General features: G+C 41.7%; 1 protein-coding gene across 1 annotated transcript; it reads right to left on the bottom strand.

The window, feature by feature from the left end:
- Positions 1-1,045: 1,045 nt before the first annotated feature.
- Positions 1,046-11,996, bottom strand: ttc39c (tetratricopeptide repeat domain 39C). Its single transcript, XM_083648381.1, has 14 exons — positions 11,882-11,996; positions 10,760-10,808; positions 8,555-8,683; positions 6,363-6,477; positions 5,121-5,481; positions 3,442-3,610; positions 2,883-2,976; positions 2,673-2,780; positions 2,310-2,419; positions 2,097-2,220; positions 1,905-2,002; positions 1,702-1,806; positions 1,557-1,595; positions 1,046-1,179 (listed from the first exon to the last, which is right to left on the bottom strand). Exons 1-14 carry the CDS (start codon positions 11,932-11,934, stop codon positions 1,090-1,092), a joined length of 1,644 nt encoding a protein of 547 aa, XP_083504507.1. The 5' UTR covers positions 11,935-11,996; the 3' UTR covers positions 1,046-1,089.
- Between the last annotated feature and the right edge of the window lie 3,145 nt (positions 11,997-15,141).

Genomic DNA, 15,141 nt, shown 5'->3' with positions numbered 1-15,141 from the left:
TCACAGTTTACATCCATCACAATCACAGGGGGTGACTGTCGGTGTCCAACCAACTTAGTGTGAGCCAAACAAATCTATCCATACACAATCTGAAACATGGCATGAGATCAACACTGTGATAGTCATTTTCAAAAGCCTCTCTAAATGAAGATGCCCTCTTCCTCTTTGCTTATTATTGCTTGGATGACCGTACGTCAGAGTGCTCATTAATAAAAGGCCATACCCTGAATCGTTCATATATTATAGGTAACTGAGCTGAAGGGGTTGTTTAAACTCACTCTTATCGTAGAGCACAAGTCATGGTGATCACCGATGCTGCCGTCTATCATGCTGGCCATCACAGGACTCTTGGCTTTGGCTTTTCTTTTATCCAAGTGTAAATGTGCATGGCCCCTGTTCAACTAATATTATACCAAAGTCATGGTCATTTTAAAAGTATAGTTGGGAATTCAAATAAAAGAAACAGTATTTCTGAGAAAACTCAGGAAAAACTGCTAATTAAATATTGATCAACCCATGGAATATTTTATCAGAACAAACATCTAGTAGAATCAAGTATTAAATATGACAAATCTTCCCCTTACCTTGTTGTGTAATTATGAAGTATGACAAACAACTGGCAATTAATTCTATTTTATTATTGGAGTAACATGCTTAAATGTTCAGCATGTTTTTAAATCATGTGCAAAAACACTACCACCAGTATACTACTCGTGATACAGTAACCATTAAATGAGATGATGTCATCAAAAGGCTTTACTGTATATTAAATGAGATGATGTCATCAAAAGGCTTGTACTGTATATTAAATGAGATGATGTCATCAAAAGGCTTGTACTGTATGTGCTGAATGGCTCACTGAAGGGAGGGGGAGGCACAACTAAAATCCTCCCAATACACAAGTTAATGAGGAGAATTGTTACTGGCTATGACATTGTTAGCTATTATATTTTGATGTGTAAAACACTTAAAATGGACAAATAGCCGAGTCTGTCCACTAGAGTGTCGTACAGTGGTTTTGAATGGCTTTCAAAGCCACACTTTCATCAAGAGCACAGCTTGAGTCATTACACCTTCCCTTCCTTTGGATCACTGAGGCACTACCTCCTTCAATGAAGCCAGGGCTGAGTGGATGCGAACGTGGAGCCTGTTCTCAAAGTCGTAGCCTGTAAAATCCTCCTATAACAACAACAACAAAAAAGCATTTTTATTCAAAACTCCCAATTGTTTAGGACATTGTCCACTAGTTAATCGATAGTGGATGTCTTTGTTCTATCGGATGGATAAAAAAATTAAAATTAAATTAAATACATTTAAATAAAATTTAATTTAATTTAATTTAATTTAATTTAATTTAATTTAATTTAATTTAATTTAATTTAATTTAATTTAATTTAATTAAAAAAGATTAAATGGGTTGCCAAATATACTTCGGCAACCGTTAATATGCATTTAATTTAATCAATGATCGCTTGTAGCATGTGCAATGTATTTCTGTGTGGTAAATAAAATAAGTATGATGTGCATATTAGATGAGCACCATCTTAATACGTTACCTTTGCTTGAAGAAGCAATGATCTCCCCTTCCCCACGGTCTGGATTGACATGCAAACAAAAAGACGGTTAAACTTCAGTATGCGTTCATATCCTCTTTGCTCTATAAGTAAGTCACAACAACCCAATAACATGTGACAGACTCACCTCTGGTTTTGCGAGGAGTACACATCCCAGCTCATAGAAGGAGTATGGCTGCACATACGAGTTGATCTGCCGTCCATAATCATCTCTAGCAGCCAGCTGGAACGACTGGATCACACGTGGATCAAGATTAGCACTTAATATTATTTTAGCCACATTGCCATTGTTTATATGCATAGTAATTCATAATCAACATAGAGTCATACCTGGAGAGCATCTTTAGTATTTCCATGACATTTGTGAATGGCACCAAGAAGGAGATGTTTCAGGCCTCTGCATGAAGCCTCATCTAAACTCTGTAACACTGAACAGACAACAAAGAAAAACATAATGCATGAAACCTAGAAAACTGCTACAGCTACGGTGGTTATTATGTTGGTGTCAATCTGTATGCTTACCCTGATTCATCATCTGCAGCTTAGAGGAGGAGCAGTTTGGAAGTGCTTTCCAAAGGTACAGCACTTCAATTACACCCAGGATGCACAGCTCTCTGGTGGGTGAGATCTTTCTCAGTCTCTCAGCCTGCAGATAAGAAGCAGAGGAGAAAAGGTGTTGTGACACTGTCATGAATGTCAAAAAGGCAACAACATCTTCAGCAAAATATAACCCACCCTTTTGAGGGCAAACTGCTCTATCTGGTTGTTCTTCCTTTTGAAAAGCTTCTGTACATCTTTGAAAACGCCACTCGCTCCATCCAGGTCACCTGAAGCACCCTGACACACTGAGAAAAGGGAAAAACAGGACTGTTTAGCTTTAGAGTATACCCAAAAAAAAGAAAATGCAGTTTATTTATTTATTTTATTTTATTAGTTTATTTGGTCGGGACAGTGCAAAATTAATGAACACAGAAACCACAGAAACAGATAGTAAAACCTAGAACATAGTAAAAGTGTAAAAATTGCCGGATTTAGCACGAGGCTAATTTCCATCCGTTGTCCATTGTTTAAGTGTTGGTCAGCGTGTGACAGGCTCACCTCCGGTCAAGTAGGCATAGTAGCACTGTGACCAGCGCGACTCATTCTTCAGCCTCTCAAATGACCGGTATGCATCTCCAAAGTTCATCTCTATCATGCTACACCACCCTGAGACAAAGACAAGCCGATAGAGGCAGGATGAAATCAATTGCTCACAGTAATCCCAGTGCCAGTATGTCAAGAAGACTAACCTAATGAGAAAACACATACCGATCTCATAGAGACACACATGCTGGATCTCTCTTTGGTCTGATGCCAGCTCTAATGCATCATGGAAAGAGGACAAAGCACTGTTGATATGGCACTGGGGAGAAAGCATACGAGAAGGTAACGATAATTATCTTATAGACACTACAAGCACATGTTGAATGAGAGAGTAGATACATAGATGGCCGAACAAATGGTGGTGAATTCATGAATGTCAGACATGCGTATTAAAACACTTGAAAAGGAGCTAATGTGCTTGCTGATGGAAGTTAATCCTATTCCACATTTCACATCCAGGTCTATTTCTTTGATAAATGCAAACGCAAACAAACCATTTACAGTCTCAAAGCACTTCTTAAATGGCTAGTTCACATTTTTGTAAGTCTAGCCCAACTTTCCAGAGCTACTACGAGGAACAGGACGGATTGTGCAGAGAAAGAACTCTACCAATCAACATCATCATTGGTAAGTAGCAAATAGGGCTAGACTTTAAAAAATGCGAACTATCCCTTTAAAGTAATGTTTAGCTGTCACTTCCCATCACTGGCCCAGCTATACGTACCTCTAGTCTTTGAACCCGTCCTTTAAAGAACATGAAGAGGGAAGAGTTGGGGTAAACCACCGACTTTCTCTGTAGGATGGCTTTGGCTTCCAGCAGACCTGCGTCTGTGTCTGAGCCATCCAGAGCAAAGAAAGGCAGCACTACTGTGTGGTACCACAGGAGGGCCAACCTGAGGAACAAAACAAGACCAAGACTGCTGTGATACACTGCTGTGAAACTCCAAATGGGTTTAATCTGAAATAAACTGTAAGTGTATAGGAAGTAAGTTTGCAGTTCCTAGTTTGGCAGCATGGTTCACTTTCATAGTTCTCTGCTGAGGATTTTGGGAAAGTAATTAATATGTTTGTAGTCCATAGTTCCACAGGGTCTCTAGTGTTTATGATTCTTGGTTTTCACCAAGGTAGGTTAGACTCCTGGTATAGGGACAACTGTTTACCCAATTTTCCCATGGGATCCATAAAGTCTTCTCTTGTTATTGTTATTGTCTATTATATTGTTATATAGCTATCTAAATATTTAGCTATATTATATATATATATATATATATATATATATATATATATATATTATATAGCTTATCATACAAAACAACAGGGCACATCACCCCAAATCAAATTAATAACACACATTTTACTTTTTTGCACTCTATTCTAATGTTTTTGACCCTTAAATGACCTGGTAACACAACAAACTCACCTCTCTCTCTCTCCCCCCAGCTTTCTCTCTCTCTCTCTCTCTCTCTCTCTCACTCTCACTCTCTCTTTCTCTCTCTAAAGCCCTTTTCCCACATGCGCTTTGTACCGCAAAATGACCGGAACGTGGTCTAATGCCTGCATGTGAGAAAGGCGCCGTGCCGGTATAAGCGCGACCCCGTCATCGCCGACATTTCACCAGTTTCGAGCCAGTCAGAAGAGCGGTATGCTCTTAAGGGGACGCAAGTGGAAACGGGTCCAGTCATTTTCCGCGACAGCGGTCCTTCAATCATGGGCGAGGAGTAGCCTACACACGTTGCTTAATGTTCCAGCGGGCATAATCTAATCATTCGCGCACATTAAAGCAAACTGGCGAAATGATCTTGTGATAGGCTAATAAGAGCAGTATGTCAGCTTGCTGATTTCCGAAGGCAACCCCGGACACATCAAACGAAGCCAGTCTGTAAAAAGTGCTTCAACGCGACGCAGGTGAACGGATAAACATCGAACCAGCAACTATTTCTCTCAGACACGGATCCCAACTTCTTCAAAGTGCATCATCTAATCATTCGCGCACATCAAAGCAAACTAGGATTTCGCTTCGTGCATTTGCTTTCTCTACATACATACATACAAGCGTTGAGCAGCTTGCAAGCCTTTCTCGCTGTGTCTGTCCGTGGCTGCTGCTCTCGCGCAGAGAGGGGAGGGGGTAAATCGGCTGTGTTTATTACGCTGGCGGCTTGACGCTGCTCTTAAGTCAAACGAGTGTGATTTATTGTGTGACAACTGACAAGCGAACTTATTTCGAGTTTTGCCGACCCCCCAAATAAGCTCCCCCCTCCCCCCCAACATACAGGCAAATTCGCTGATAGATTCCCACATGCGCGAGCCGAAGTGTGAAGGGAAATGTCCGATATTGACTTACAGGTAATTTTCCGGTACGCATGTGGGAAAACGGCTTAAGTGATACATGCCAGTCCTACTCACGTAGCTAGTGGCGCCTTCATGTCCTTACTCTCACTTGCATACATCAGGGAGGACAAGCCCTGGAGACGGTCTCCAGGGAAGCCCAGCAGGTTGATGATCTTGAGCAGGTGTGGTGGCACCATGGAGATGCACAGGTGGAACAGGCCGTAGCCGAAGCTGACCGAGCCCTTGAGCCGGTCCAGGGCCTCAGCCGTCACGCCGTTCTCCACTGGGGCGTTGTGGTTTGCGTTGTCAGTAGACAGCGCCTCCTGGTGGAGGGAGGATCTCCTCTGACACGCCTCCTGCAGCTGGCTGATGTCACTGTGGCACTTGTTGTACATTTTCCAGGCCTTACGAAGGATCCAGCCTCCTTTGATATATGCTGTTGGTGGAAATAGAATGGGGTACTTTTAATTAGGTACTGCAAACGCTTGTCAATGATCAAAAGATATTACAGTGGTGGAAGTTACACAATCAAACAAGAGGCACTTAAAGGATGGCTTAACCGATTATCAACCCACTTTGTATCATATGTATAATCTCGGTAATATAAGCACATGGGCAGTGTTTACCTTCTCTCTCTGTTTACCTCACTGAGAAAAATCCTCCCTTTCTCTGCCTGCAGAAACTCTGCCCCCACCAGCTGCAAGTCATTAAAGCTCGTTAAGGCTCTCAACGAATTATACTTAAAAAATAAAAATAAACAGCCACCCTCGGAGCAGATTCTGCGTCTCGAGCAGAACTTCCGCACTTCCGTTGCGACGCCTTGTGATGTAAAACGCGTCACAACGGAGCATTTTGCCAGAGGAGGAAAGGGGGGCTCTCCATGAGGAAAACAGAGAGAGAAGGTCAACAGTGCCCATGTGCTCATATTACCGATATTATAATCATACAAAGTGGTTGATAATCGGTAAAGCCATCCTTTAAGCTGCCTATGTCAGTAATCACCATCTTACACATGAATGAGCAAACCTACATTATGTATGTATCTCTGTGTCTCTGTTTCATTTTCCTCCGACACCGTTGGCCTGACAACATTCATATTTAGCACAGGTAAAGGCACGGGTCCCGAGCAGATGGTAACAGGGCCGGATTTTTGAATTAGGTCATTAGGACCAACTAAATGGACAAAAATGGCTAATTAGCCTATTAAAATTAGTGAACACAGGTTCATAACCATGGATAGCTCTATCCGTTAGCTACTGATGGAGCACTGCTGAGCAGAGTTGGAATCAGCCAAAGAACGGGGCTAAACCTGATTACCTGACAATTCTTGCTTGACGAAGGAGAGGACAGCGAGGTAGACCTGACAGTCGGCAACAATAATCTGTCTCTGCAGCCGGTCGACAATCACCACCCCTGACCTCTGGGAGTCCATCTGACACACACACACACACGCACGCACACACGCACGCACGCACGCACGCACGCACGCGCACACACACACACACACACACACACACACACACACACACACACACACACACACACATTCAGAGAGCATTATAAACACACGGTCTGACACTAGAGCATTTCCCCCATGGCCAGCAGCCAAAATGATCATGGATGTCCCTGAAGACGTCAGCGCTAAATGGAGCCCACACTCCTCACTCGACTCCTTCATTACATTTCAGAGAAGTAGTAATTACATCTCAGGGTGGGTTTGGCATGATCTCACTGCGGCCAACAACATTAGGCCTGACACTGACATTCTAATTGTATTCGGGCTGTGATGTTAAGAGATACAGTCAGCAAGGTTGGGGCGCTCTTTATCCAGTGGCAATGGAGCAAAAAGAGATTTTTTTTTTGAAAATATTAATAATAATAAACAATGTTAGCCTAACCTATAAGGACTAAGTAATACCAGGTAAAGAACAAACTAAATGATGTCTTGGACTATTTTCAATAATGAATACTACTTAACAGCCAACGCCCAGTCTCGTCATATCACAGTGCACGCCCCCTTTCTTTGAGGTTGTATAACCCATTCATTGTTAGGCTCGCCCCCTTTCTCTGATGCTGTCTCCTCACCCATTCAGTTTACCACACATGTGGCAATAACCAATCAGCCCAAGGTATTCCTCTCCAGCTGATCCCAATCACCTAATCAGCGTAGTATATCAGGGTCCATGTTTACTCTGTTTGCTGTGTATGTGCCATGTGTCATTCTCAGTTGCTGATCATCATCGCTGAAGCAGTTGTTTTCGCCCCACCTCCTCCCCTGACCACCACCATTGTCATGACTCCTGATTGAAGAATTCCCTATGGGGGATTTCCTATCCTATTCTTCACTGACGACGCCCTCTCATCATCTCAGGAGAGCGTCATCATATCATGGAGTCATACGCCAAAATTAATTTGTTGTATCATTAAAGCTTGTTATACTTTCTACTAGTCTCTCATTATTGAAGAGTGGTTAGAGTTAGGGTTGGTATTTTCCAAGTAATTGCAGCTGTAACTTAACCTGATGCTGCCAGATGGTTTTGTTTTCACAAAACATGTCACGTGATCTGATCTCAAGATCTCGCGTGACTGCAGCTGCCTTGCAAAGTTAGCTGTAACGAAGTGGGTAAATAATTAGAAACGGGTGAATTACTTTGGGAAATAAAGCTGGTATTACTTGTCAGTTCAAGTAACTCTATTGCAGTTGTCGCATTTAGAATGGTAACACTACACACAAGATCATCAAACCTATTTTGCTGTATTAACATGTGAAGTCTAGACGTAATTTCAATCAGGAAGACTACTCAGCCAACGTCCTGTTTCATTCATATTTCATATTTCTCTGTATTCAGTCACAGTTATCCATGCCCAGTTTCATTCATGCTTCTTCCTATCCAATCACAGTTATCCACGGTCTCTATCTCTATCAATAGCCAATCAGCTCAAGCCATCTCTTTCCCTTGTTTTGCCGCTGAACCAATCACCTAAGCGGTTGAGAGTATTTGAAGCTCACGTTTTTACTATGTTACGCTATTCACCTATGTGTTGCTGCTCAGCTGTCATTCCCGTGAATTCATTGTTTGGCCCCACCTCCTCCCCTGCCACCACCAACGTCATGGCTCCAGAGGGATTCCCCGTGGGGGGGATTTCTTTTCTACGCATTCCCGACACCCTCCTCATCATCACAGGAGGAGCGTCATCATGGAGCCATATGTCAAACCTTAATCTTGTTTTATTGGAGTTTATTTTGAATCTTCATACTAGTCTCTCCTGATTGAAATATATCTAGCCTCTGGTTTGTCTTCAGTTCCACAGCTAGGCCTATTTGTTGTGTGCCAGCACTGGTGAAAGTAATGGCTTTCACCACACCATTCACAGAGTCCTCAGTAGCCCCTTCTGAAGTCTCTGCCAGTTTAAAAGTAAGTAATTGTCTGAGTATCTGTCTTGATACCCCTTCTTACAATACTCCATACAACAATACTGACTTGTTTTGTCAGCAGTTTTACACTCACACTCTTCTTAATCTTGTTTCTTATTGTCTCGATGACACCGGCGTTGTCACTTTCACACAGCTTCTCAGTGGTCCTCAGGTCATCGCAGGCCATCTGCATCTTCTCCTCCTCAAATGTCATTATGGCATTCTGCAGTGCAACCCACAGTAAACAGCCATAAAACACTGGTCTGCTTTTATTCAAGGAAGCATTTGGAAAATAAACATAACAAAAAATAAAAATAAAATGTATGTAATGAAAAGATTTAAAAAAAAATCTATTGCATTCATTGATGTATCACAAAGGCCCATATTGTTTTGTGGTTAAATTGTTTTACAGACCAGATTAATGCTTGAGCAGGCTTACAAAACAAAATGTGTTGTAATTGGAGTGAAGGAGGATTGCACAATGCCTTGACAAAGGGCCCTTTCTCTATAAGATGAATGGAGGAACCCAGTGACATCTGTCTGTGTATCATAAAATACACATGGCTTTTATAAGAATCTTTCACCCAGTATACAGGTCTACATGGAGACGGAAATAGGCCACCCAGCTGACAGTCTTTGTTCAGTAGTTGTTGTTGAAACTTTTTCTCTTAGATCATTAGATCACTGGGGAAAGAATAAACCTATATATATATATATATACACACACACACACACACACACACACACATTTATGTGTTATATATACACATGTATATATGGTGAACATGCATATACAGTATATATATATATATATATATATATATATATATATATATATATGCATGTTCACCATACGCATATATATATATATATATATATATATATATATATATATATATATATATATATATATATATATGCATGTTCACCATACGCATGTGCACAATTAAACTAGTGAATCATACGCATGTATGACTGCTGCCAACATGGTCAGATCTCACGAGCCCTGCTTCCTTCAGGGCAGTTCTGCATGCAGGGACAGAGGATGACATCATCTGTGGCCTCATGGTGCATCAGAGTAAAGGCTCTGTGATATCTGCTGTGTGACCATGTGGTGTAAAAAATCCCTCTCTCCCATCAGCAACCAGCACACTGCTACAGCAATATGTCTCTGTATGCCTCTGTCTCACACTGCTACAGCAATATGTCTCTCTATGTCTCTGTCTCACACTGCTACAGCAATATGTCTCTCTATGTCTCTGTCTCAGTGCTATTTCTGAAATGAAGATGCATCCATTATGGTCGGACTGAAAAGCAAGGGAGTGGACACCAGTGGTGATGAGGATGCAGTCAATTTGACAAATAAAGATTTCATGTCTTCTCACACAAGGCAGTCCATGATTAACCTAGTCCATGGTGATAGATAGATAGATAGATCGATCGATCGATCGATAGATAGATAGAGTAGATACAGTAGATAGATAGATAGATAGAGAGATAGATAGATAGATAGATAGATAGATAGATAGATAGATAACACTACTAGTAATCACACAACCTACTGTATTATTATTTGAAGGGTGTCTTCAGTTAATATAAGCTAGGTTAGTTAATATAACAGTAAGGGTATGGTGAGGGTTATCTAGTATGTTGCTTGGCCTCATTCACTGCATCACCAGTGGCTCCTGCATTATCTTACTGGCTTTCCTGGGGAATCTAAGCAGGTCTGGTCTAGAATACTCTTTGGATGGGAGACTGGTGTTGGAAGAGGTGTTGGAGGACCAGTAGGAGGTGCTCTTCCCCTCTGTGTCTCATGAATAATCTCCCAAATGTCCCAGGGCAGAGACAGGGACTCTGTCCTGTGAGTGAGCACCTCCTTCAGACTCTCTGTGGTCATTAAAGATCCCATCGGCACTCTTCGCAAAAGTATGGGTGTAACCCCGGTGCCCTGGCTAAATTCCCACACAGTCCTTCCTTCAATCATGGCCACCTAATCATCCCTCATTACTTAATTTAGCACATTCAGTCCTCAACTCTCCACCGCGTGGTAGCTGATGTGTGCTGAGCGTTCTGGCCCATCACCCAGGTGGGTGCTACACATCGGTGGTAGATGAGTTGAGTCCTCCGCCCCTTCCCTAATATGTGAAGCACTTTGAGTATCTAGAAAGACACTATATAAATCCAATCAATTATTACAATTAGTATTATTAGTATCTGTTTAAATTGTTACTGCTGCAGTGCATGCACACAGTAGTAGACAATCCAATCTTTTATCATCCACATACAGGAGGAAACTCACCAGGAAACTGACAAAACTGGCCCCAAAGCTCATCAGTGGGCTGTGAGTCCTACAGAGAGAGAGAACAGAAACGAGGAAACATGATGGGAGCAACAGAGCAGAGATTTAGAGGAAAAACAAATAATTACACACTAAGTAAGTGAAATGGCAATCAAATTCCAAATATCCATTTCCTACAGTTGTGGCTGTACTTAAAGAGTATTTTCCCTGCCTGAGGCCTATCAGAGGAACTTCCAGCCCAATCCTCTGTCTCAGCACGCAGTCCCATGGAGGGTGAACGTCTAAAATTAGCCCTGAAGGTGGTCATTTATCCTACTGGCACAAATAGAGCTTGATTACTGGGAGCCCTTCAAGCCTTCCATTCACAGTGACAGGCTCTCCCATTCAGCTGTCATCATGAGGGATGTCAGGGGTGTGACTGCTTGCCTATTGTCACCCCTTTGATAGTGAGGGGTGAATAAAAAAACACAAACTGCAAATGTCTGAATGAAGATGATCATATATGTGTATAATGCACATCCTGGTGGCCTTCTTAGAAGTACATGGGTGTGAATGGTGCGTAAAACGGCGTATTGCATTGTTGAGCCTCTCAGACACATATCATATTAAACCTCGCGGAAATATCACCTCTGCTAGAAAAACTGATATCTGATGATCTCTGTCAAAGCTGCCAAATGGGAGACTGCCAGGGAAGCAAAGGTGAGACTGACACCTAGAGGTTAGACTCACTAGGAAGTAGTCTAGGCAGCTAACTGATACAGGCCGGTCCAGATTCAGGACAAGGTCTTCCAAACAGATTTAAGCAGTTATCTTGCACATGAGAAACACAATTATAGGCTTAATCACTTTATTGAAACAGTAGGCTACCAGTATCAGTCCAAATAATTATATAATTAGACTATTTTAATTAGAATAGGGTCATGGGTTAACTAAAGTCTTCTTGTACAGTAAAATAGTTTGTAATATTTTAGATGTTTCACAACTGTGTTTAATAGCCACACATTTTGCTTGGAAAAGTCTCTTGTTCGTGCTCATGGGCTTAGAGATTGCCATCATCATCCCAAGGATGCACAATGCAACAGATGATGTCCAGTGATGATGAAAGATGAAACATCATCTCACCTGTATCTTCTGAACAGCTCGTCGCTTTCCTTGAAGCCGTTGTTGAGCAGCATGTTAATGCCTTGGAGAGCCAGCTCCGCATCATCTATGCGCTCTGCCTTCTCCTCTGCCTGCTGCTGCTGCTGCTGGGACTGCTCGGGGCCCGCCATTGTTTATTTGCTGTTTGGTGAAATCAGTGCAATGGAGAACAAAATATGATCCTATTTCTTCTCTAACCGCATCGGTAGCTATATGTCGCCAGTAGAAGACATTAAAACAGAGACGCGCCCCGGTCGACCAAAAAAATTATAATTGTGCAGCACAGATTCCAGACGTCTGAGCACAGGCCACCGGCTGCCCAGACAGGCTCTAGGCTACACTCCAACGATTTACAATTCCTATCATTTTACCTTCCGAGTGCAGACTTCTGTGCCTTCAATCATATGTTACTGCAGCGTCCTTTATGGATCATCAGATTAGCCATTGATTCGTCAGTTTTTCTCCCCGGCTTCTCTCGGCGTTGATGCGTCCGATGAATTACATAACAAGACGCCAGCAGGCTGCACTGCTCCTCCGCCAGTCCCACGTCGTGAAACGGCTTGTCGTCATAACGCACAGGGAGGCATTAAAGATGAGCGCTGACATCAACCTGCATCATATGAGCCCCGGCAGTGCGTGTGTGCGCAAACTGACAGCCTGCCTCCCTCTCTGCACCCCCATAGGCTCAACCCTCTCTCCAGGTATCAGCCAATAAACACACTCGTCACTCTGAGCAGCCAGTGCGTGGTTCACACCGGGCTCATGACAGGCAGGTAGAGGATCAATAGATCTTGTGGGCGTGTAGCTTATGTCATGACGTAGCCTATAATGGTACTGTCCTGCAAGTGAGGCACGTGGTCAGGATGGATATGATAGCCTATATATCCACATCCATGTATATATCCCCCATAGCAGGGGTGCCAGATCCGGCCCCCCAAAGGGTCCAATGCGGCCCAAAGGATGACTTTGCAAAGTGTGAAACTTGCACTGAGAAGTCCTAAATGTGATGCACTTGTGAAGGCTAGATGTACCAGGTTTCAGGAGCAAGTTAAATATGAAGTTGCCTATTCATGTTATCTGTAGTAATCACTAAATAGTCAGCTATTTTCATTACCTTTGCTTGACTGTAGAGAATTGCACAGTTGCCTCAATTGTAATCAGGGTGCAGTGATACATACAGAGGTGGGTAAACTATCCAAGGTGAGTAGTTTACCCACCTTGTTTGCCCTCATTGATTGATACAGTTGATCTGAAAATAGGTGAGTAAATTATCTGCCTAATTTTAAAGGGGTGGGTAAATTGCATTTACTTGCGTTTACCCTCGACTACACCCCTGATTGTAATGCACAGTACAGACAGTAGATAATGGGTTGTACCTGTAATTCTTTACACTAAGATAAACGGAAAGATTTTGAGGTTTTATCATTTATAGGTTATTATTGATTATTGATTTTCATTGTCTGGCCCACTAGACACCAAATTGGGTCACATGTGGCCTATGGACTAAAATGAGTTTGACACCCCTGCCCCACAGTCTAAAACACTAAAACAAGAAAATCAAATAAATTCTCCAGTATTATATGAGCCAAGCTATTAGTAGCTATTAGTATTTGATGTGTGGAAATAAAAATGAATCCAATTGATAAAAAATACAAACAGGGGTATTCTATAATGCACTGCTGTGCTGTTCATTCTGCCCTGCACAGTGAAGTAAGGCCAGATATGCATTAGACACACATTAGTGCACACTCTATGAATAAATGATAGATGACAGATCCGGGGGTCCGGGCTATGTGTGAGACAAACCACAGTGAAGCAGCCTGTTTCTACACCCTGAGAGCCATCGCAGTCCCACAATGATGGTGGTGCTGGTGACTTTTGAACAGTGGTTTCTGTATTCATGTTATACAGATATGGATCAAACTGTTTTTGCTAATATATATATATATTTTTTTCAGGCCCCAGATGGGAGGCATCTACTTCATCAGAAGAACTCAGGTAGCTGCCTTATACTGTCATAGGGTGTAGATCACAGAAACTTTAAACTACATTAAATTGACTTTAACGAATGGAGCTCTCCATGGTGCTGAAACCGTGTTCACTCATTTTCGCCACTAATTAGCCATTTTTGCCCATTTACTCAGCCGTAATTAAAAAATCCGGCCCTATCACCATTTCCTTGGCACCCCTGCCGGTAGCCATGCCAAATATGAATGTCAGAGAAAAATGAAACAGACACACATACATACAGAGATACATAGGTTTGCTCATTTATGTGTAAGATGTAAGATATCATGATTCATGTCATGTGAAAAAGTGCACTGGTGCTCCAAAGGGGTTGAAGCAAACAATACATTTTTTTTTTTTTTTTTTAACAATTATTTATTGAGTTTGATTTCATGTTGGTGACAAAAAACAGAATCGAATACAAACAAGTACAGGAACAGAAAATTTACAGCACAGCAACAGGGAACCCAGACAACAACTAACAATAGAGCACAATACGACATAACAACAACAGCAGACAAAACAAAACAACAACAAAGAAAATAAAAAAATAAACAAGGTATGCCAAACTTGTTTAGAGTGTGTAAGAATATAGTTAATTTGGAATACTGAAGTAAGTAATAGCACGGGTCCAATTGTCAATTGTATTGCTGCGAGCGTTATTAACCTTAGAAGTAGATAGCTCGAGTTGTAATATCTCAATAAAGAAGGTAAGCCAAATCCTCCTTAATGGAAGATTATCTTCAAACCAGCTCTTAATTATAGTTTTCTTCGCAGCTGGTGAGGCTGCCAATAGTATTCTTTTGTCCTGGTAAATTAGAACTAAATTAGGATTATAAACAAACAAACAATACATTTTGACAAAGGTATGTTACTGTGTCCATGAAGTGAAGGGTCTAACTAACAAAGTTAGTTAGAGTTGTGTTCTGCAAAACATGCATGGCGGTGAAATGTATCACTTAAGATCAAATTATATCTAACTAATTATGTTCAAGGGAATTTATTTTCTAGAGACTCTCAGAAGACAACTGAAAAAAAAATCATCAGATCATTTCCAAACAGCTATTCAAAACCAAGCTCATCCAATGTGATGTATGCCACACAAAAGGTTCTGAAACAGCTCATTCATTTACTACTGAATTTATTGTTATATCCTTTTATCTCTGGACAATAGACAACAGGGGAACAGACCGACAAAGTAGTTCAGAGAACTGGTTAATTTGGTGTGTGACTCA

This window comes from Poromitra crassiceps (assembly GCF_964638095.1).
Source record: "Poromitra crassiceps genome assembly, chromosome: 12".
NCBI lineage: Eukaryota > Metazoa > Chordata > Actinopteri > Beryciformes > Melamphaidae > Poromitra > Poromitra crassiceps.
Note: the sequence above shows the minus strand (reverse complement) of the source record. Positions and strands in the feature narration are given on the sequence as shown.

Bases quoted from the DNA above. Each gene is read 5' to 3' on its own strand.
- ttc39c (XM_083648381.1), bottom strand. From the start codon at position 11,934: ATGCTGCTCAACAACGGCTTCAAGGAAAGCGACGAGCTGTTCAGAAGA. The intron at 2,221-2,309 runs GTGGGTTATATT...TCTTATCTGCAG, and splicing joins AGCAGTTTGCCCTCAAAAGG to GCTGAGAGACTGAGAAAGAT. The intron at 2,003-2,096 runs GTAAGCATACAG...TTGTCTGTTCAG, and splicing joins GCTGCAGATGATGAATCAGG to TGTTACAGAGTTTAGATGAG.